This window comes from Schistocerca cancellata, chromosome 8 (genome assembly GCF_023864275.1).
Source record: "Schistocerca cancellata isolate TAMUIC-IGC-003103 chromosome 8, iqSchCanc2.1, whole genome shotgun sequence".
NCBI lineage: Eukaryota > Metazoa > Arthropoda > Insecta > Orthoptera > Acrididae > Schistocerca > Schistocerca cancellata.
The window spans coordinates 341954860-341978227 of record NC_064633.1 but is presented as its reverse complement, the minus strand read 5'-3'; the positions used below and the strand labels follow the sequence as shown (position 1 = coordinate 341978227).

Genomic DNA, 23368 nt, shown 5'->3' with positions numbered 1-23368 from the left:
CTGTGGGTCGCTCACATTACTGACAGGTGGACATCTTGTCACATCGACCAGCTGCAGCCACTCACAGTGGGGCCTGTTCGGAAGGGCCTGCCGCCTGCCGCCTCCCCTGCCCCTGGCACCGCCATTGCCTGTTCCTGTGTCGCAGACGATCCCGTTCAGACTGCAGAGGAGTCACTGCCTGGTAGATTGCAATCTGCTGTTCCTTTGCCCCCACTATTTGACTATCACTGCCAGTGCAACCACTGCTATACCTGAAGCCACTGCCGCCTTTGCCGTCGCCACCTCTGTTGTTGTGTCCTGTGCAGCCCTAGTCTCTAACGCTCTCACTGACACCTCCAGTACCGATCACTAACCCAACGAGGATGGCACTACATAGACGCCGTCCCCGGTCCTGTCCTATGCCCTCTCACGAGTAAGAGGACAGCATGCCAATCATGGCCCCCCCCTCACCACTTCCGCCCCTACTCATCGGTGCCTGCCCGCCACATGCTGCAGCAGCCACCGTCATCGGGTGATGAAATGGACGTCAGTGCCATCATTGGTGTTTTCTGTGACTCGTAATCTCAATGCCTTGTGAGATCAGCACTGTGACTGTTTTTCCACACCGGTTATCAGATGGTCTGGAGAGCACAACCTTACCTTGACCTCCAAAAGGTAATGCTGCACAGTTCAACTACTCCAAAACGAGATGGAAGCTTTAGCTATTGTTTATGGTGGAATAACTTTCATGTACATATGTATGCCACTAAATTTCACTTGTTGGCAACACATCCCTGACTTCCTTGTTCGAGCATCGGTCTATATTCCCAGATAAGACAGTGCAATGTCTGCAGCACTGGGATTTGTTTTTAAGTGGGCGACATTAAAAAGTCCATTTTCACACCAATTCCCAATGCACTAACACAGACATTTGTCCTCCCTCCCTCCTGGCCACAATGCAGAATTCTATCACCAGGAAACAGTTTGTTTTGCCCCGGATCAATAGAAGCAAACAATCTTGGACGAATTCCTGCGGACTGTTTATGAGGTCACCTCAGCATCCATTCCACAACCCAGTACTGCTTAAGGTTTTGTCAATGGTCGAGAAGGGGTGGTCAGGGCATGTTTCCTATCAAGACGACTGATTCTTCACAATTATTTCATGCTGTGCTACCAGATCTTAACAATGGCTACAAAGGACTCTGACTTCCAGGTCATCATTCAAACCTACTCTGGCCATGAATTCATCAGCTCCTTCATGCATCATAATGGGGGATGACACTAAGGCACTGACCAGGCTTTGGCATTTACTGGCTCAATATCATTACAAACAGTAAATGCGCTTGCTGCTGCTGTCATGCCTGCTCCCTCAATCAGCTGTCCACAGCTAAATGTTCTTGACCCTAGACCCAACCTAACCACTCTTGGGAGAGGATCCACGCTGATTTCAGGAGGCCATTTCAAGATGTTATGTGTCTGCTGGTGGTGGGTGTGCCCTCCAACTTCCCATATGCAGCACATGTGCATCCACCAACACCCCTGTTACCATCCACACCCTTGCGAGGATTTTCGCCACTGAAGGGGCACCTTGCGCCCTGGTGTCGGAAAGTGGGCTCCAATTCCCACAGACTCAGCTCCAAGCTTTCTGCCGCTGGAACTGCGGTGAACATCTGATTACTGCCCCATTTCAGCCCACCTCCAATGGGACGGCTATACAGATGGTCTGCACATGCAACACCTAGATGCAGAAGGCCTTACATCAATCACAGACTGAGGAGGCCTTGCACAGCTTCCTCTCGACACAGGTCCACCTCTGTCAACATGGTCTGTCTGGCCAAAATTCTGCATGAGCGCTGACATCACATCCTGTTCAACCTCCTGCAGCCTGTGCAGCATGCCCACCCTTGTATTCGGGCCCACCTATTCATGGGACGCCTGTGTCTGGGCGTAGATGCTTGTTCAGAATCTGGGGTGTTTGATATCATTGCCGAGTACACCTGCCTGACCCATCACGGCAGCCCAGCTCCAACAGTGGCTGCAGTCACAACTGGCACCTTTGCCATCACCTCAGAATCCAATCTTTGGACTGGACACCAGTGTTCCCACTAGTCGGATCTATGATCCTCTCCCCACGCCTCCTGTGACTCAGGAGCAGGAGTCTCATGCTTAGCAGTTCACGAGACATTTCACTTTCAAGTGTATAAACAGTTTAATACAAAATATGACTGAACAGTCTTGCCAAAAAGACTGCTTTCCTTGGTCACAAAGAAACAAGAAACTTAAGTTTCTGATCAACACTGAACATTACACAATAAAATATTTCCATTTTTTTTTTTTTTTCATCATACTGTCTTTGATGGAATTACACCATTTATAAATATGGTAGAATTAAATTTTTGTATTCTATTACTCCCAGCAATCAACATCTGCACTGAATGACAGCAAAGCAAATACTGTATACAACATTATCACTAAGGAAAAGGGAAGGCGGCTTTCCACATAGCGTCATAGTACAAAATACTTTAATAAGAATAATACTATTGATAAATTCTAAAAAGTACATAATTTGTTCCATTTAAACAGATCTGAAATGGTGTCCAAGGCTATAGGCAAGGAGGAAAGTTATATACAAGAGTGTGATAAAACATGTAAAACAGTTACACAGATGAAAAAATGAAAGCCGATTTTCTTACTTTCTTTGTTATAAAATCCTGCATCTGCTGCAATTCTGCAGCATCAGATATAATTTTGTCAGGACTGTCAGTAAACTCTGAAGTTTTAGTAAGGCTAAATTTTCCTGTTATAGCAGGCTTAGGCTTGTTGAGGTCATATGGCATCTGTGACAGCTTCCGATTTTTTCTCCTGCCCGGTTTTCCACCTCCAGCAGGTTGTTGTAAACAAGGCATTTCCAGAACACCGCCATTCTGGATACATTTTGGATGAAACAATTTCTTGCAATCTGAAATAAGGTACAACATTAATAAAAGGAAAATAATGTAATGGCCATTGTGACAAATGTGTTACAAGAGCAAAGAATGGCTAAAGTGGGGTAAAAAATTGTTGGTAAAAAAACTTCATGACAGATACCCTTGGTCAGATCAAAATGAAACTATAATAATGATGATCATTAATAACTTCAACAATAAAGCTGGTTGTTAACAAAGAACAATCAAAAAGTTCTTTAATCTTTGTAGTTAGTAAATCACTTTCCACAAGTAAAAATCCTATCGCAGATTATCTCACCAGTGGAATATTGATTTATTATTTGAAACTTCATAATAAAATGAAAGGGTGTTTTCAACCGTTCTATATGCTTCAAACTGCTCAATAGAAGCTGAAATGGAAATGATTTACTACAAAAATAAATGATTATAACATTCTCCTTGCTGTACTTGGAATCTTAAAATTGATCAAAAACTGTAATGTGGAAAATCAGAGACCTATATAATTAATTAAAATGGTCAACAAAAGTGCTTAAGGCAATTGACAGATTAATGACTCATCCACATAGTTAAAATTATTAGCACTTAAGTGAATTCATCCTTATAGGCACTGATAGAATGCTATGGCATTTCATGTTTGTACATTATGTATGGAACATTATAGTACGCTACTCTGCCAAGTTTCATTCAATCTTAGCTCTCTTTGGGATGATGGAAGGCACCATTTCTGGCACTGTTACAAGAAGCATGCCATCAGATACAATGATGGATCCAATGAAATTTACACTAATTTCAAGACTACTGGAAATTGACACAGCTGAAGAAAAAGATTACTAATGTGCACAAATTCCATACAAGATGTGTTGCATTGTGAAATTGAAGTTCACACTACTATATCAGGGTAAATATCACTGATGTTATCTGTTACCACAATTAAAGATAATTAGTGCTTTGTAAATTATAGATTGCAACGATCAGTCATCCTTTTTAAATTTTATTGTGGACATCTAGATTTTGGCTAGAAGCTAGCCATTCTCAATGCACTATTGTTTTCGCTCAATGCATGTAATGCCTGTTGGTCGGGCTTCATCCACAGTTCACTGAATACTAGTCGTTTTCAATATACTGTGGATGAAGCCCGACCAACAGGCATTACGCGCACTGAGCGAAAAAAATAGTGCATTGAGAATGGCTAGCTTCTAGCAGAAATCTATATCTGCACAATAAAATTTAAAAGGACAAATGCTGCAATCTGTAATTCACAAGCCAATATAACAGTCGCTGAGTGCAACAGCTTTCTGAATGGAAGGTAACCTGAATTAGTGCTTTATTCACTAGAAACTCAAAATTTGGTCCACAAATATCAAATTCAAATCAATTAAAAAATCTAAATCAATTTAAAAAATCTCTCTCATTGAATTTCTTGAAAGTCAGCAGTGTACTACAAATCAGAAGAGAAAGCTTTTTCTGCAACACAAACTAACTGCAAAACCTTGGTGCACTACTAATGCCACTATTTGGGAGACTCAGTTAGGAATAGCGATGATGGAGCACAATTTACCCCATGAAGACAAGTCCTCACACTACAGTAAGAAAATATTAGTGTCAGTGCTTCAGAAACATGCAAGGTACTTCTACCACGCTCATTTCATTCATAACTGGAAACTCTTTAACCATGCATACATACCTAGGCTTATGCTTCAGAAAATACACATGCATAATAAAATACAAGATATCCTCAAATTAAGCCATTTCTGTTTAAAAACAATGTGGATCAATATTAATTTGAAGCAAAACAAAAGTTTGACAGATTTTTCTTTTTCACACACTCACTAAACCCTTACACTTAAGATCATATTCACCACAATTAGGATAAACAATTAATTGTCTTAAGAACAGACAGCAAGGGAAAAGGTAGGGCAGGCATACTGTCCTCCTGCCCACAATGTCTGAATGACTGTAGTAGTGATGATGGAGGCGGTGTTCGAGGGTGGAGCTCAGCAGAGATGTTAAATAAAAACTTCATAAATTGGAAAAACAAAAAAAATTAAGGTTAAGATTAAGAGTGCTGTCTACATCTGACCTGCAATCGTATTAAGCTACTAATGATTATGTATACAGTACAACCTTAAAATAAAAAAGAGACTGAGTCATCATTAGTTGATAAGTGACAGTCATTTGTGTTGTATTTTATTCTGTTTCACAGCTGTCTTAGCTCCCTGCTAATTTCATGTGGGATAATGAGTCATTTAATATGAAAATCTTTTTCAGTGTTCAATTTGTCCATTATACACACAATGGTCCCCCCATGAACCATGGACCTTGCCGTTGGTGGGGAGGCTTGCGTGCCTCAGCGATACAGATGGCCATACCGTAGGTGCAACCACAACGGAGGGGTATCTGTTGAGAGGCCAGACAAACATGTGGTTCCTGAAGAGGGGCAGCAGCCTTTTCAGTAGTTGCAGGGGCAACAGTCTGGATGATTGACTGATCTGGCCTTGTAACATTAACCAAAACGGCTTTGCTGTGCTGGTACTGCGAACGGCTGAAAGCAAGGGGAAACTACAGCCGTAATTTTTCCCGAGGACATGCAGCTCTACTGTATGATTAAATGATGATGGCGTCCTCTTGGGTAAAATATTCCGGAGGTAAAATAGTCCCCCATTCGGATCTCCGGGCGGGGACTACTCAAGAGGACGTCGTTATCAGGAGAAAGAAAACTGGCGTTCTACGGATCGGAGCGTGGAATGTCAGATCCCTTAATCGGGCAGGTAAGTTAGAAAATTTAAAAAAGGAAATGGATAGGTTAAAGTTAGATATAGTGGGAATTAGTGAAGTTCGGTGGCAGGAGGAACAAGACTTTTGGTCAGGTGAATACAGGGTTATAAATACAAAATCAAATAGGGGTAATGTAGGAGTAGGTTTAATAATGAATAAAAAAATAGGAATGCGAGTAAGCTACTACAAACAGCATAGTGAACGCATTATTGTGGCCAAGATAGACACGAAGCCCATGCCTACTACAGTAGTACAAGTTTATATGCCAACTAGCTCTGCAGATGATGAAGAAATTGATGAAATGTATGATGAGATAAAAGAAATTATTCAGGTAGTGAAGGGAGACGAAAATTTAATAGTCATGGGTGACTGGAATTCGAGAGTAGGAAAAGGGAGAGAAGGAAACATAGTAGGTGAATATGGGTTGGGGGAACGAAATGAAAGAGGGAGCCATCTGGTAGAATTTTGCACAGAGCATAACTTATTCATAGCTAACACTTGGTTCAAGAATCATAAAAGAAGGTTGTATACATGGAAGAATACTGGAGATACTAGAAGGTATCAGATAGATTTTATAATGATAAGACAGAGATTTAGGAACCAGGTTTTAAATTGTAAGACATTTCCTGGGGCAGATGTAGATTCTGACCACAATCTATTGGTTATGAACTGCAGATTGAAACTGAAGAAACAGCAAAAAGGTGGGAATTTAAGGAGATGGGACCTGGATAAACTGAAAGAACCAGACGTTGTAGAGAGTTTCAGAGAGAGCATTAGGGAACAATTGACAGGAATGGGGGAAAGAAATACAGTAGAAGAAGAATGGGTAGCTCTGAGGGATGAAGTGGTGAAGGCAGCAGACGATCAAGTAGGTAAAAAGACGCGGGCTAATAGAAATCCTTGGGTAACAGAAGAAATATTGAATTTAATTGATGAAAGGAGAAAATATAAAAATGCAGTAAATGAAGCAGGCAAAAAGGAATACAAACATCTCAAAAATGAAATCGACAGGAAGTGCAAAATGGCTAAGCAGGGATGGCTAGAGGACAAATGTAAGGATGTAGAGGCTTGTCTCACTAGGGGTAAGATAGATACTGTCTACAGGAAAATTAAAGAGACCTTTGGAGAGAAGAGAACCACTTGTATGAATATCAAGAGCTCAGATGGCAACCCAGTTCTAAGCAAAGAAGGGAAAGCAGAAAGGTGGAAGGAGTATATAGAGGGTTTATACAAGGGCGATGTACTTGAGGACAATATTATGGAAATGGAAGAGGATGTAGATGAAGATGAAATGGGAGATAAGATACTGCGTGAAGAGTTTGACAGAGCACTGAAAGACCTGAGTCAAAACAAGGCCCCGGGAGTAGACAACATTCCATTAGAACTACTGATGGCCTCGGGAGAGCCAGTCATGACAAAACTCTACCATCTGGTGAGCACGATGTATGAGACAGGCAAAATACCCTCAGACTTTAAGAAGAATATAATAATTCCAATCCCAAAGAAAGCAGGTGTTGACAGATGTGAAAGTTACCGAACTAGCAGTTTAATAAGTCACAGCTGCAAAATACTAACGCGAATTCTTTACAGACGAATGGAAAAACTGGTAGAAGCCGACCTCGGAGAAGATCAGTTTGGATTCCGTAGAAATGTTGGAACACGTGCGGCAATACTGACCTTACGACTTATCTTGGAAGAAAGATGAAGAAAAGGCAAACCCACATTTCTAGCATTTGTAGACTTAGAGAAAGCTTTTGACAATGTTGACTGGAATACTCTCTTTCAAATTCTGAAGGTGGCAGGGGTAAAATACAGGGAGCGAAAAGCTATTTACAATTTGTACAGAAACCAGATGGCAGTTATAAGAGTCGAGGGGCATGAAAGGGAAGCAGTGGTTGGGAAAGGAGTGAGACAGGGTTGTAGCCTCTCCCCGATGTTATTCAATCTGTATATTGAGCAAGCAGTAAAGGAAACAAAAGAAAAATTCGGAGTAGATATTAAAATTCATGGAGAAGAAGTAAAAACTTTGAGGTTCGCCGATGACATTGTAATTCTGTCAGAGACAGCAAAGGACTTGGAAGAGCAGTTGAACGGAATGGACAGTTTCTTGAAAGGAGGATATAAGATGAACATCAACAACAGCAAAACGAGGATAATGGAATGTAGTCAAATTAATTCGGGTGATGCTGAGGGAATTAGATTAGGAAATGAGACACTTAAAGTAGTAAAGGAGTTTTGCTATTTAGGGAGTTAAATAACCGATGATGGTCGAAGTAGAGAGGATATAAAATGTAGACTGGCAATGGCAAGGAAAGCATTTCTCAAGAAGAGAAATTTGTTAACATCGAATATAGATTTAGGTGTCAGGAAGTCGTTTCTGAAAGTACTTGTATGGAGTGTAGCCATGTATGGAAGTGAGACATGGACGATAACTAGTTTGGACAAGAAGAGAATAGAAGCTTTCGAAATGTGGTGCTACAGAAGAATGCTGAAGATAAGGTGAGTAGATCACGTAACTAATGAGGAGGTATTGAATAGGATTGGGGAGAAGAGAAGTTTGTGGCACAACTTGACTAGAAGAAGGGATCGGTTGGTAGGACATGTTCTGAGGCATCGAGGGATCACAAATTTAGCATTGGAGGGCAGCGTGGAGGGTAAAAATCGTAGAGGGAGACCAAGAGATCAATACCTAAGCAGATTCAGAAGGATGTAGGTTGCAGTAGGTACTGGGAGATGAAGAAGCTTGCACAGGATAGAGTAGCATGGAGAGCTGCATCAAACCAGTCTCAGGACTGAAGACCACAACAACAACACACACAACGGTAACTTGGTGGTCCAACTTGAGCCAGTGAAATGGAAATAACACAGATATCAGAGAATAAATACAGCTACATTTCTCCTTCAAAAAGAGAGCTCTTTTCTGACTATTGACAGAGCTTCAGAAGGGAATTCAGCAAATGCTACAGCATTAATACCCACACATATCATAAATATAGGAAAAAAGCATATTTATGTTAAACATGACTTCCTTCAGACTACTGATCAAGTCCTTAAGTCTGTGTTCTAAATAAAACTTACATTGATGGTAATCACACACATCATTTGACCTGTTGTTCTTTAATTTACTTTGAGACAACTATGGTAAACTAGAAATTCAGCCAAAATGAATTTATTAAAACATAACTGGAGAAATGGAGAAAATAATTGTAGAAGTGGTGAGCTCACAATTAAGTCACGCTTTTCCAAGCACCATTATTGTAGAAGTGGTGAGCTCACAATTAAGTCACGCTTTTCCAAGCACCATTATTATACTCAATAGATGAAAATCCTAACACATATTTGTTATTTAAGCTTGAAATAAACAGCAACTGAACTCTAGAATAATGTAATGAAATGCACTGTCATTATGTACGTTGCAAATCAGCATTACAAACCTCCTTTGATCAATAAAGTGAATAGTGTATAATAATCTGCTTGAAATATGTCACCACAACTGAAGTTCCCTCTATTGTGTTAAAGTGAGAGCAGTATGTGAAAAGGCATTAGATGATGTACTACATCAACTAATAAAACCCGGAACCTAAGGGTGTATTTGTGACATTGGCAGTAACCTGACCATCCACATACCAATTGCAACCCTGCAGGTAAAACTGCAAATACTCTGTTGTCTGTTGAGAACCAACAACACTACTTTCTCAGTTAACTGTAGGGGTAACTGAGCTGACACACCCTTAAGATCTTTGCTGGAAAATGGGGGCCAGAAGAAGTCATGAACTACAAACTGCCTTAATCGAAAGAAAAATGGGACAGTCTTCAGAAGCTTATTAAATAGTTCAGTCCATAGTTATTGTCCACTAACTCACTGAAAAAGCGAAGGAAGAGGTTCATATAAATTTCAGGCTGTGTCTTGTAAAGGAACAGCTGGAAACATATAGGAAGAGACTGTGGTGTAGAACTTTGTTTCGGTTATTACTTCAAAGTATATCTCACTGAAAGTTCATTTTCATTAATCTTGTATGAACTTAATAAAAGTATACTGTTAACAATTCCCGAAAATTTCATTCGCGCACTAGAGCAATTTAATTGAACACTGCAATCCTGTACATACCAGCCAGTCATGTAAACTGCCGCCAGCAGACTAGTTGTGGGCATGGAAGCTATTGGTTTGAAGAATTAACACAACTGTACTTTTAACCATTAAGGGAGATGTAGTTCCAGCCTGACATGAAGTTCTAAATACAGGATTAACAAAACTGCAGAACATGCTAAAAATATGGAATGTTGCCAAGCTGATGGAATTCTGAGACATGGTTCCAAATATCTTCTTACATTATATTATAATACACACTGAGGTGCCAAAAGTCATGTAATACCCCCTAATATCGTGTTTGACCTCCTTTTGCCTGGCGTAGTGCAGAAACTAGATGTGGCATGGACTGAACAAGTTGTTGGAAGTCTCCTGCAGAAATATTGAGCCACGCTGCCTCTATAGCCATCCATAACTACGAAAGTATTCCCAGTACAGAATTCTGTGCACAAACTGACATCTTGAACTGGGTGGCCACTCTGTCCTAAGGAATCCATTTGTTGTCTGTCCCACATTAATTTATGTGGTTATTTAACGCAGTGTCACTTGTCTGTTAGCACTGACAACTCTACACAAATGCCACTGTTCTTGATCGATACTAAAGGCTGTCTGTGGTGAAAGATAACACCTGAAATTTAGTATTCTCGGCACACTCTTGACACTGTGGATCTCAAAATATTTAATCCCCAAACCACTTCAGGAATAGAATATTCCATGCTTGTAGCTCCAACTACTATTCCGCATTCAAAGTCTGTTTATTCCCACTGTGGTGTCATAATAATATTGGAAACCTTTTCACATAAATTGCCTGAAGAGAAATGACAGCTCCACGAAAGCACTGCCCTTTTGTCTGTATGTACAAGACACTACCACCAGCTGTTTATGTGAATACTGCTATCCCATGACTTTTGTCAATTCAGTGTGTTACTGGGAGTTTCAGTTTTCAGTATAGCTATTAATTTATATTGTCAGAGGTTTAATTTGGAAACACAATTTTTGTTACTGAGAAAGAAACAAAAATATATTTCTCACATACTTGTGCATTTGTGTCCTTGTGTTACAATAGCTATCATTGGTTCCGAGCAGTATACACAACGATCTTCTTTGGAAAATTTTGTTACTTTCCGGAATGTATGCCCTGCAATTGTGAACAGATTGCCCTTCCACTCAAGGGCATCTGAAGCCTTGCTGACAGATGGTGAACCATCCCCCACACATATTGCTGGCCTCGAAGCCGGATCACTATTTCGACGACGCAGTTCTAACGTTGTAATCCCACCACTGCGTGGCCGCCGTGGAACTCCTATGCCTGAGCTTTCACTTGAAAGGAGGAGTTTAGTAGCACCTGGGGAGAGATTTATTTGCAGATTAATACATTTTGCAGTTATGAAGTTGAGACAGTTTTTGAAACCCTGTCCATCTTGGAATAGAAAAAGCAGGAAGATTTCATTCATAAAAATGAGTCACTGCAGTGATGAAACACTTACTGAAATTCACCAACAAAAATCAAACTGTTAATCTGTATTACCATTTTCAGTTGTCACAGCAACCATCTTCTGACCTGTGAAGAGAATATTTCATAACAATAAAAATTCTTACACACTCTAGATATGCAATACAAAGTCACTCAGTTCTGTTTTGACATCACATTATTAAGCAGAATATTCAAGTTCATTCCAGACAAAATGAGCTCTAGTCTTTCTTAGGACATGATGGAACTACATTACAATCTTGAAGTTTCTGATCTGTGTTATGAAATACTGACAGACTACATAATCTCTGAACGCAGAAGTGGTGTGCTATATGCAGAAAAATATCTCAATGCCAGCCACACCAGATTTGTTTATTATGATAGCATACTGTCCAAAGCTTTATGAATAATATTCATCACCTCAGACAATTTTCAAACCACCAATGGTTTAATACCTTTACTGCCAACAGAAACAAGAAATCCACAGGCATCCCTGACTCCAAAAAATAATGAAAATTGTCCACGAACAATATCTTACCAGGGAGTTTAAAAACTCTTTTCTATTACCAGGGTATTACAAGACTTTTGCTGAGCAGACAGTTATCAGTATTTGTATGATCCATAGGAAGGCAAAATAACTACAGCCAATTAGAGAAAGTATGCAGTACATTAAGAGAGACAAAAATTTGGGAGACTGAAATCCAGTATCAGGAAAAGAAAATGAAGGGAAAGTAGTCAAATATGGACTGGGGGGAGGGCGGAATGAAAGGTGAATCCACAAGGCACAATTCTACATAAAGCACCATTTAATCATTGCAAACACAAGGGTCATGAATTCAGGATTGCTGTATATATGGAAGAGATCTGGAGACACCAAAATGTTTCACATATATTATGTAATAATAAGAGATTTAAAACCACATTTGAAACTGCAAAACATATCCAAGAGTACACATGGACTGACAATAATTTACTGGTTGTGAGTGCAGAGTAAAGGTGAAAAAATTGCTTAAGTTAGGAAATTAAGGGCATGGGGCCCAGAGAAGCTGAAAGTTGGAAAAGGAACATTAGGAAACAACTGAGTCAATGAGGGGAAAGGATCACAATAGGAAATGAATGTGTACCTTTGATAGATAGAATTATGAAGGCAGCAGCAGAACAATTGGGCAACAAGACAATGCTCAACAGACATACCTGGATAACAAATAATATATTGAATCTACTTGACAAAAGGAGAAAATACAAAAACACAGCAGGTGAAGATGGTAGAAGTGAATACCTATGTCCAAAAACTGACATTGACAAAAATTCTAAAATGATGATGTAGGATGGCTAGAGAAGAAAGGCAAAGCAGATAATGCATGTATGACTAGTGGAAAGATACATACTACCTACAGGAAAATTTAAAAAATCTTTGGTTAAAAGACAAGCACCTATAGGGCTGTATAAAGGAAACTAACTTGAAGACAAAATTGTGACCATAGCTGAATATGAGGAGGGAGATGTGATACTGTGAGAAAAATTTGACAGAGTACTGAAGGTCGTAAGTCAAAGCAAGGCACCCGGAGTAGACAACTTTCCTTAGAATTTCCAAGATCCTACGGAGAATCAAACACAAAACTATAGGACAGGTGAAAAATCCTCAGACTTTAAGAAGAACATAACAATCTCTTGCCATAGATGCACCATGTTCATAGGTGTGAATATGACCAAAGGATCAGCTTAATAAGTTATAGTTACAAAATACTAACAAAAATCATTAACAAAAGCATGAAAAGACTGATACAAACAATTAATTCTGTAAGAGACTGGCAAAGGACTTGAAGACCTTCAGAACAGAATACTGTCTTTAGAAAGAGGTTATAAAATAAACAAAACATCAATAAAAATAAAGGAACTGTAATAGAATCAGGCAAATTTGATGGCCAAAAAATCAATCTGAGTTCACTATCATACTCATTAAAGAACTGCAACACAATTCAACTTTGTGACAGGGAATTTCAGTGTGTATGATCATATGGCATGAGACTGGGATGAAGCTAATAAGAATGTTGAAATTGGTAGGATAGCTGAGGGTTACTTCTGATCACACAGTGTTACGTCTGATGACACAACCTCCAATTAGCAGGATGGATTTCATTTAAGGGCAGGATGCTGGTTATATATTCTAGATCAGCAGATAAAGAACATACATCTGTCATTTCTGACATGCTCCAGTAATTTCAGATCTAACTGAAATGGCATGGAATGTCAACTTGCAAATATTCTGAAATGTTAAGCACCTCACAAGACAACATACCGAAAGACACAGCTTTCCATTTCACATTCCACGCTCCCCAACTATTTTCTGCTTATAGCAGCTATAGGTTGAAATAAATAAAACATACCTCTGATTGCATCATATGACACCCACGATCCATTTCAAAATGATGCACGCTTACATTAAAGATGTTCATCTAAATCTACATCTAGATCTATACATGCACGCCACAAGCCACCATATGGTGCTTGGTGGAGAGTACCCTGTTCCACTATGGGTCATTTCCTCTCTGTTCCACTAGCAGACAGAATGAGGGGAAAATAACTATCTGTATGCCTCAGTATGAGCCCTAATTTCTATCTTATTTCCATGGTTCCTTATGCAAAATGTATGTTGGCAGCAGCATCATTCTGCAGTCAGCTTCAAATGCTGGTTCTCTAAATTTTCTCAGCACTGGTCAAAAGATCACCATCATCTCTCCAGGGATTCCCTTGTGACTTCCTGAGACACATCCATATCACTACAGGTAACAAATCTAACAGCCCACCTTAGAAATGCTTCGATGTCTTCCTTTAATCTGACCAGATATGTATCCTAAACATTCAAGCATACTCAAGAATAGGTTGCACTAGAAACCCATATGCAGTCTCCTTTACAGGTCAACCATATTTTCCTAAAATTCTTCCAATAAACTGGAGTTGGGCATTTTTCTTTCCTACCACTGTCCTCACATGCTTGTTCCATTCCATATCACTTTGCAACATTATCCCCTCATATTTAAACGATATGGCTGTCAAGCAGAACACTAACAATGCTACATTCAAACGTTACTGGTTTGTTTTTCCTATTCACTCACATTAACTTACATGTACATAGAAAATAACGGCAGTCCTACCACACTTCCCTGGGGCACTCCACACAATACCCTTATCTCTGAGGAACATTCGCCATCATGGACAACATACTGGGTTCTATTACTAAAGAAGTCTTTGAGCTACTCTCTTATCTGGGAACCTATATCATTTGCTCGTACCTTCATTGACAGTCTGCAGTGGGGTATTTTGTCTATCTACAAATGTGGAGCCTGCCTGTTGCCCTTCATCCACAGTTGGCAGTAGATCACAGGAGAAAACAGAAAAGCAAGTTTCACATGAGTGGTGCTTTTTAAAACCGTGTTGATTCAAGGACATAAGCTACTCGGTCTCTAGGAAATTTATTATATTCGAGCTTAGAATATGTTCTAGAATTCAGCAGCAACTACACTGTAAGTCATCTGAAATTTCTGCTTGGTCTACACTTCACTAGTCACCACAGACGACATCTACCTTCACGATAGTATTCACACTTACCAGGCCACTGGAAAAAAAAATATTTTCAATTGAAGCTCAGGTTAATGATCATTCAGTTATGCCACAGACGGGTTAATATATTACAAAATGAATTGTTCCTAACTGTTGCAGTGAACATTACAACACTATGGTTCCGCCTGTAAAGCAAAACTTTATGCCAAGTTCGTCTTTCAGGAAAAATGGGGTATTAAATAATTACAAAACAGCCAACTTTATGATCTCTAAATAGCCAGGAGTTTCTTTTGAATACATACCCGATGGGTCAATGACAACACCACCAGATAACTCCTCCCCAGCACTGCGACACACCGTTCCCCGAGGTGCCCTCTGCCGCCGCAAGCCACGAGCAGGAGCTTCAGGTTCTGTTGGTGAATGACCCTCATGACTAACACTTGCTGACAATGTTGGTCGTCGTCTTGTATCACCAAATAGTTCAACCGACACTGACCGACTTTCCCGCCTGTAAAATACATATTTTCAAGAAGCTATATGAATATTTCTTGGAACACTATAGCTGCAACAATCAGGAAGTGAGTGATACTAATGAAAGAAACAAAAAATTAAAAACTATGAAAAAAGAAGAAAAAATGGAACAAAACTCAATTACTTCATATATATCACCCAAATTTCTGCTCCACCTAATAGGCTGAATATTTATTGCGAAAAATTACCTTAAATTTTGCAACACCCAAAAAAAGTAAGTGCATGAAATTTATATACTATGGAATGTAAATATTTCAGAAGCCTTTTTAGTGTGTAGCACAAGTGCCTAAGATGACTGACATATTGTTCGCCCAGCCATGTAGCATTGTACAGCCATGCCAATTACTTCGAGTCAAGAAATAGAACATTTGCAGCAAGAAAAGTGTCCACATGGACAGTGTGATGATGTTTGGAGCACCACATATCTTCAGCAAGGGGACCATTGTTATGGACCCTTTGATATACCACCAGAGAAATGCACACAGACAGTGGTGCACCCAATGATAACGCTGGACACACGAGTAGTACCTCAATCTCTCTTCCAACATGTTCTGGTCCTACTTACAGCATCATAATGGACGTATCTGTGTATGTAGATGCTGAAGAGAAAAAGAATTCAACACTGTTATACACGCCTGGTGTAGGGAGCCATTCAATGCACAACACAATAGCCTCTGGTTCACACAGCTGGAAATATGGACAGTAGGCATTACATTTCTGATGTGTTAAAGTCAGTGGTTGTAGTTTATCTTCAAAGTCTGCATAACGTTATCTACCAACAAGATAACACAAGACTGCATTTTTCAAGTGCTGAGCTGACATATCTCTATACATAGGGTGTTCAACTGTTGCACTGGCCAGCACGTTTCCCAGATGTCTCACACACTGAGAACATCTGTCATAGGTTGCCAAGAGATTGGCACATCACCACTCAGAAGCTACTACAACTGATGAACTTTGGCACAGGATCGAAACAGCATGCAATGACATAGCTGTGTCTGCTATCCTAGCACAATTCAACAAAATGCCCAGCTGGATTGGAGAAATAGTTGCTGACAGAGATGCCTGTGTACCAAATTTTGCTTTCCGTATGGCATCAGATCATATAAAAATTTAATATGTACTCTTCCTGCTATAATGTGCTATCCTTCCTGGTGTTGGAATGTTGATGGCAAGTAGTGTACTTAAACACTGATGAGCCAAAAAATTATGATAACTGGCAACCGCAAGAATAACACAGCCTGGTGGCATTGCAGGCACATGAAATGGAAAGGAAAGTATATCAGCGGAGCAGAGACAAATGAAGAAACATTCTAAGAATGATGAGGGCCGCAAATGGGGAACCCAATGACATAGGCAGTTTTAAAAAAAGACAGATTGTTATGGCCCCATCTCTGGGAATGAGCACCTCAATAAAGGCAAAGCTCCTCAGCTTTTCACATGCTACTGTCACGAACATAAATGGAAAGTTGTTCAGGGTGTATATGTCGACAAGGAAAAAAAATTCCTGGATTTTTGACGGATATTCCTTTTAATTCAGTCTGTTCACCAGTCCTACAAAAATTCTGTTTAAGAGTTTTTAGCTAGTATGAAATTATGATTCATAATTTATAAGCTTCATACTTACATTATTCTACCACTTCCAATATCTTGCTAATTTTTCCCAGAAGAAACTACACTTTTTCCATGCTAAGTGGCAGTAGGTTTTACGTAGATTTTCCCTCAGAACTGTAAAATTTTTCAATCCTTTCAATGGTTAACATTTCATACACTGGCATAGAACTTCTCAGCACTTTAAGAGGGAAAAAAAACTGATGAAGAAAAAGGAGAGCAGTTTTGGAAAGACCTCTGATGAAAACAAAGAAGAGAAGTTTTGGAAAGACCTCTGATGTGCAGCAACATATACGCTTCATATTTTCACATTACAGAAGTGTAAATTCAAATTCCACCAAACACGGCACGTTAGTTTCTGGGGCATTGCATTATTTCACCAGCCAATGACAGCAGATACTCAAATCATAGGACATGTGCTGTAGTCAGCCAACAGCAAGACCACCGTTAAATAGTGTGAACACACAAAGAGGAAAAGTTAACGGTTTACATTAATATACTTAGTGTAGCTACAAGAAAAGCTAAGCAAATGTTAAGTTTTAAATGAGAGTCAAACCCTCTGTGATTTAAGAAATTCATCACATATTTTCACATGTAACATAATACATCTTGTTTATAAGGAAATTTACTTTGAAAGTAATGCTTTACAAACCACCATTCGCAATACTTTCCCCGAGACTGTTAAGAAATAGGTTCATTTTAGCAGTTGCCAGATAGCACCAGAAAATAGGCATTATTGCGCGTGTGCAGCTGCAGTGATATAGGAAGCCCAGATGTTTGTATGTATAAAGCATTAGGAGATCTTATTTTACGCCATAAAAGAAACAGAACATCAGAGGATACTTCAGGAGCATCAGAATTTCCTAAACCATAATAAAATGCATAATTCAGCTTGAAGGCAGATTGGTTTATCCAGATTTACAACAAAGTAGGTCCCACATTATGATAAGCTTTTCAGTGCGGTTTTCAGGATATAAATTTTCTTGGTGTACCAGTACTGTACTATCTCATGTTTGGTTCTTTATTATGGCATGATGCCATGCATGGCAGAAGATGAAAGTATGCACTTCAAATAAATTTATTGCCTCAGCAGAAGAGATTAATAAAGCCAAATTTCTTTAGCGAACTGACAAAAATAACTTCATTGTTCTGCAAGGAGATTAATGCTTAACTGCCAAACACATGGAAATAAAATCAGAAAACTGAAACTAATAATAAATTTTTGCCATTCGTAATTGTTGTTGTTGTTGTTGTGGTCTTCAGTCCTGAGACTGGTTTGATGCAGCTCTCCATGCTACTCTATCCTGTGCAAGTTTCATCATCTCCCAGTACCTACTGCAACTTACATCCTTCTGAATCTGCTTAGTGTATTCATCTCTTGGTCTCCCTCTACGATTTTTACCCTCCACGCTACCCTCCAATACTAAATTGGTGATCCCTTTATGTCTCAGAACATGTCCTACCAACCGATCCCTTCTTCTAGTCAAGTTGTGCCACAAACTTCTCTTCTCTCCAATCCTATTCAATACTTCCTCATTAGTTATGTGATCTACCCATCTAATCTTCAGCATTCTTCTGTAGCACCACATTTCGAAAGCTTCTATTCTCTTCTTGTCCAAACTATTTATCGTCCATGTTTCACTTCCATACATGGCTACACTCCATACAAATACTTTCAAAAACGACTTCCTGACTCTTAAATCTATACTCGATGTTAACAAATTTCTCTTCTTCAGAAACGCTTTCCTTGCCATTGCCAGTCTACATTTTATATCCTCTCTACTTCGACCATCATCAGTTATTTTGCTCCCCAAATAGCAAAACTCCTTTACTACTTTAAGTGCCTCATTTCCTAATCTAATTCCCTCAGCATCACCCGACTTAATTCGACTACATTCCATTATCCTCGTTTTGCTGTTGTTGATGTTCATCTTATATCCTCCTTTCAAGACACTGTCCATTCCATTCAACTGCTCTTCCAAGTCCTTTGCTGTCTCTGACAGAATTACAATGTCATCGGCGAACCTCAAAGTTTTTATTTCTTCTCCATTGTGAATGTATTTTAATTCACTTGATAGCTCTCCGACACAGAAATCCATTTTGTTTTCATTTGACGTGGGAGCTGTACACGAAGAGGAAACAGTGAAATCACTTAATGTAAACACAGGTCACGTGGAGACTACCCCCTCCCCACTACAACTCTGACAACTCTGCGCATGCATGAATCTGGCAGTTAGGGTGTGCCAGAAAAATTTTTCTCGTTAGCATCTGGCTGCTTGCTGCTACTGCAGATACAGCTAACAGCCACACTTCAAGTAGTCGGAAGCGGGAGAAGGTACTGCACATATGCGAGTCAATTGTGGGTGCACTTGAGCCTGCTGGCAACTGCTCAAATGAACTTACTGTAAACAGTTGTGACGTCACACTCATAGAAAGCAATTTATTGTTACGAAGCACTGTACAGTCTTCGCTCTAAGGCCTTCGAAATTTTTTGCTGTTTGTAGACGCTTGTACGCACATGGTGTTTTGTTGTTGTAAGTGGCGCATTTCCTTTGTAATTACAGTTTTATTTTGTCTCCCCCCCCCCATTTATGTTTTATTGTTGCAGTATTATTCTCCAGTAGCAGGATACAGTAACATTCTTTGTTAAGAGTATCACTTCTTACCAGTCAAAGTTACAAAAATTTAACTGATAGCTAAAACAATGAAAAATTCCCAGAATTACAAAAAATTCCCGGGTTTTCACCCCGATGAAAAAATTCTTGCATTTTTCCCAGATTTTCCAGTTGTCCCAGGGCGTGCACACCCTGTTGTTGTAAGACAGTGCAACCATGAGTAGGTCACAAGGTGTTGGATGTCCAGGCCTCATTACATAACATGGAGGCCAGAGGACTGCCTGCTTTGTAGAACAGCACAGGCAGCAATATGTGGCAGATCAGATGATAAAGAGTTCAATACTGGTGCAGGCAGAGGTGCTTCGAAACACACGAAACAGCGCACATGGTATAATGTGGAGCTCTGGAGCATACGACTACTACATGTCCCAATGCTTAACCAACAACATTGACAATTACAATTTCAGTGAATAAGGAATCATCGAGAGTGAACTTGTTCATTGTTCAGATGAATCTCATTTCTTGTTACACCATGTCTATGGTTGTGTCCAAATATGCCATTATCCAGGTGAATAGCTGCTCAAATTAATCACTTTGCCATGGATGCTGCTGGTTTGGGCAATACTATGGTATGGGGGACATTCACTTCGGCTTCCATGGGACCTACGGTAAGAATCAAAGGCACCATGACAGCTGTGGACTATGTGAACATTATTGTGGACCAAATGCATCACTTTATGTTTAATGCCTTCCCGAACACCACTGGCATGTTCCGACAGGGTAACTATCTGTGCTACAGTGGTCTGAGGGGCACGATAGTTAACTAGTGTTGATGCTTAGGCCATCAAATTCACCTGATCTGAGCCCAATGGAACAGACACGTGATGCTATCAGGTGACAGTTCTGAACCCATAGACCTCTGGCCAATAATCTACAGGAACCGTGTAATCTGTGCTTAGATGTCTGGTCATACCTCCAGAAACTTACCGAGGACTTGCTGTTGTATTGTGTCTCAAAATTAGATCAACATGCTATTAAGCAGGTGGTCAGAATGTTTTAGATCATCATTGTAAATCTAAAAAATATTAATGTCAAATATTTTCTTGTGATTTTCTGTTTTTCCCATCCTCCAGATATCATAATTTCACTCTTGCCTCACTTTTTTTCATTCATTCTAACGTCACATTCTGCCAACAGCCTTGCCTAGTAACACGAAAGTTAAGTGCTCTCAGGCTCGGTTAGCACTCGGGGGGTGACCGAACGGGTCTGCCAAGCACTGCTGCGCCCGGGGTGCACTCAGCCCTTGTGGGGCTAATTGAGGAGCTAATTGACTGAGAAGTAGCAGCTCTGGTCGCAAAAACTGACAATGGCTGGGAGAGCGATGTTCTGACCACACGTACCTCCATTTCCGCATCTAGTGACACTTATCAGATGACGATGACATGGAGGTCAGTCGGTACTTTAGGCCTTCTGAGCCTGTTCAGACAAAGAGAGAGGAATTTAACATTGTGTTCTGTGAGACGTGTAATGTGTCAAGTTACACGTTAACCTGCAGAAACAGCAACTGCATGCTACTTGTGTGAAGTATACTAACAACAGATGTTGACTATTCGTAAACTTCTCACAATGGTAATTCTGGGATTTATTTCTAGATTATATATGCATTTGTACAAGTGGAGAAAAGCAGCTACTTTGGAAAAAAGTCACTGCTCTTCCTCTTACACTACACAACTACTGTTTCATATAAAACTCCAAACAAAGCATTTTAAATATCTAGGGATGCTCATTGTCTGCTGGGAACCTGTTACAAATTTTTGCAAAAGAATCTAAAACTCTATTCTGAACCCCAGCTGTCTCCTGTGATTCAGTGGTGAGCCTGTCCTGTTATTCTCGTAACTGTATGTGGTGTGACTATATTTGGGTCCTTGTGTCTCCAGCAAAATTCACAGTTTTTGAGATGTCTTCCAGAGACCCTGACAAATTATTTATTTAGATCAAGAACAGATGCAGGGCAACCACCGAACTTTGCAGAGCATCACATTTAATTTTTTACTGCTCCACATTTAGTCTTATAATTATCATTTATTCATACGATCTTTCATTTTCTACTGTTAAGATACGACTCCATCTATGCAAAGGTAATCCTCTAACACCAGACTATTCTAGTTTCCCTACTAGATTTTACTATTCACACTATTGAAAGTCTTCACTAGATCATATATAATGTTAATATGACACTTTTGTTGTGTAGTTCTGCCAAGGCAGTGTTTGTGAGACCATGCACTGGTTTTATTCACACTATTGAAAGTCTCCACTAGATCATATATAATGTTAATATTATACTTTTGTTGTGTAGTTCTGCCAAGGCAGTGTTTGTGAGACCATGCACTGGTTTCCCCATACAGAAGTCTTACCCTGCACTTCCATATATTAGTGTGATTACTGCGTATTTCAGTTGTATGTATAAAGTTTGAGAGATCATGCACTGCTTTCCCCATGGAGAAGTCTTTATAGAAGCCCTGCAGTTCCATAAATTAGTGTGATTACTGCATATTTCAGTTGTATGTATCCCCTAACACATAGCAACATCACAACTCATTACAACAGTATCCACAATGATGCCTGACTATTACAAGCAAAATGTCATTTCTCTTCTTTTTTTTTCCCTTTTGTTTACTTAACATATACTTTCTAACCTAAGACATTCATTTCTTCAGTGCCCATTTCTGAAGCAATTTTTCACACTTTTTTCAGTAAGCACTCATCATTCACACCATTTGTAATGTGTATTTCTTTAGTTTTCCCTTACCTGTGAACTCAAACAATTTCCTTTTCTTTTCAGTCCTCTTTCATTTAAACATTTACTCTTAATCTAACAGATGCTTACAAATGTCTTTTCTTCTAATGCATTATCTTACCTTTTAATTCAGTTTGTTCACCAGTCCTACAAAACGTCTGTTTAAGGGTTTTGAGCTAGTATGAAATTATAATTCATAATTTATAAGCTTCATACTTACATTATTCTACCACTTCCAAAATCTTGCTAATTTTTCTGTGGTCAAATAGCTTTCTTAATGTAAATTACTACTGAAAACCTATCCACTTTTAAAACACAATAGTGCAAAATCAATGTTATTCACCGTGTGAGGCACGGCGAAAAGACATTGGATTTGCATTCGGAAGGACAGCAGTTCAAATCCCTATCTGGCCATCCACATTTAGATTTTCCATGGTTTCCCTAAATCATTCAAGGCAAATATGGGATGGTATCTTCAAGAAGTACCTCGCTAGTTTCATTCTACAACCTTTCATCATTTGAACATGTGCTTAGCCTCAAGTGATCTTACTGTCAACAGGAAATCAAACATTAATATTCTTTTCCTTCCATCAACATTATTAACTACAGAGTGATATTTTTACATAACTATTACAATACCAATTCACAATGAACGAAATATAAAATACCTTATTTTCTCAGTAGGCTACTTTCATTACAAATCCTATTTTTATATTTTATTAAAATCTCTTATCTACTGCAATACATTGCCAAATTAACAATTCTCATCACTGTACATGGTGGCAAATTTTCTATATTACTCATCTTGCTCCACCGGAAGACATAACCACAACTGAGGTGTAATTGCTTGCAGTTCATACCTATGCAATTCCTGACACAGACAGCTGGAACCAACATTCAAGTTTAACACCTAACAAATTCAGTCACTTCTGGTAGTCTGTTGCTTTGAACACTTGCCTTGAAGAATTGTCTTTCTCTGTCAATAACACTGCATAT

General features: G+C 39.4%; 1 protein-coding gene across 1 annotated transcript in view; it reads right to left on the bottom strand.

The window, feature by feature from the left end:
• Nucleotides 1–23368, bottom strand: part of LOC126094510 (unconventional myosin-IXa-like) — a 303759-nt gene that overhangs the window by 96200 nt on the left and 184191 nt on the right. The window contains 3 exon segments of the mRNA XM_049908919.1: nt 2673–2938; nt 10823–11131; nt 15121–15326. Coding sequence (XP_049764876.1) covers nt 2673–2938; nt 10823–11131; nt 15121–15326 — 781 coding nt within the window.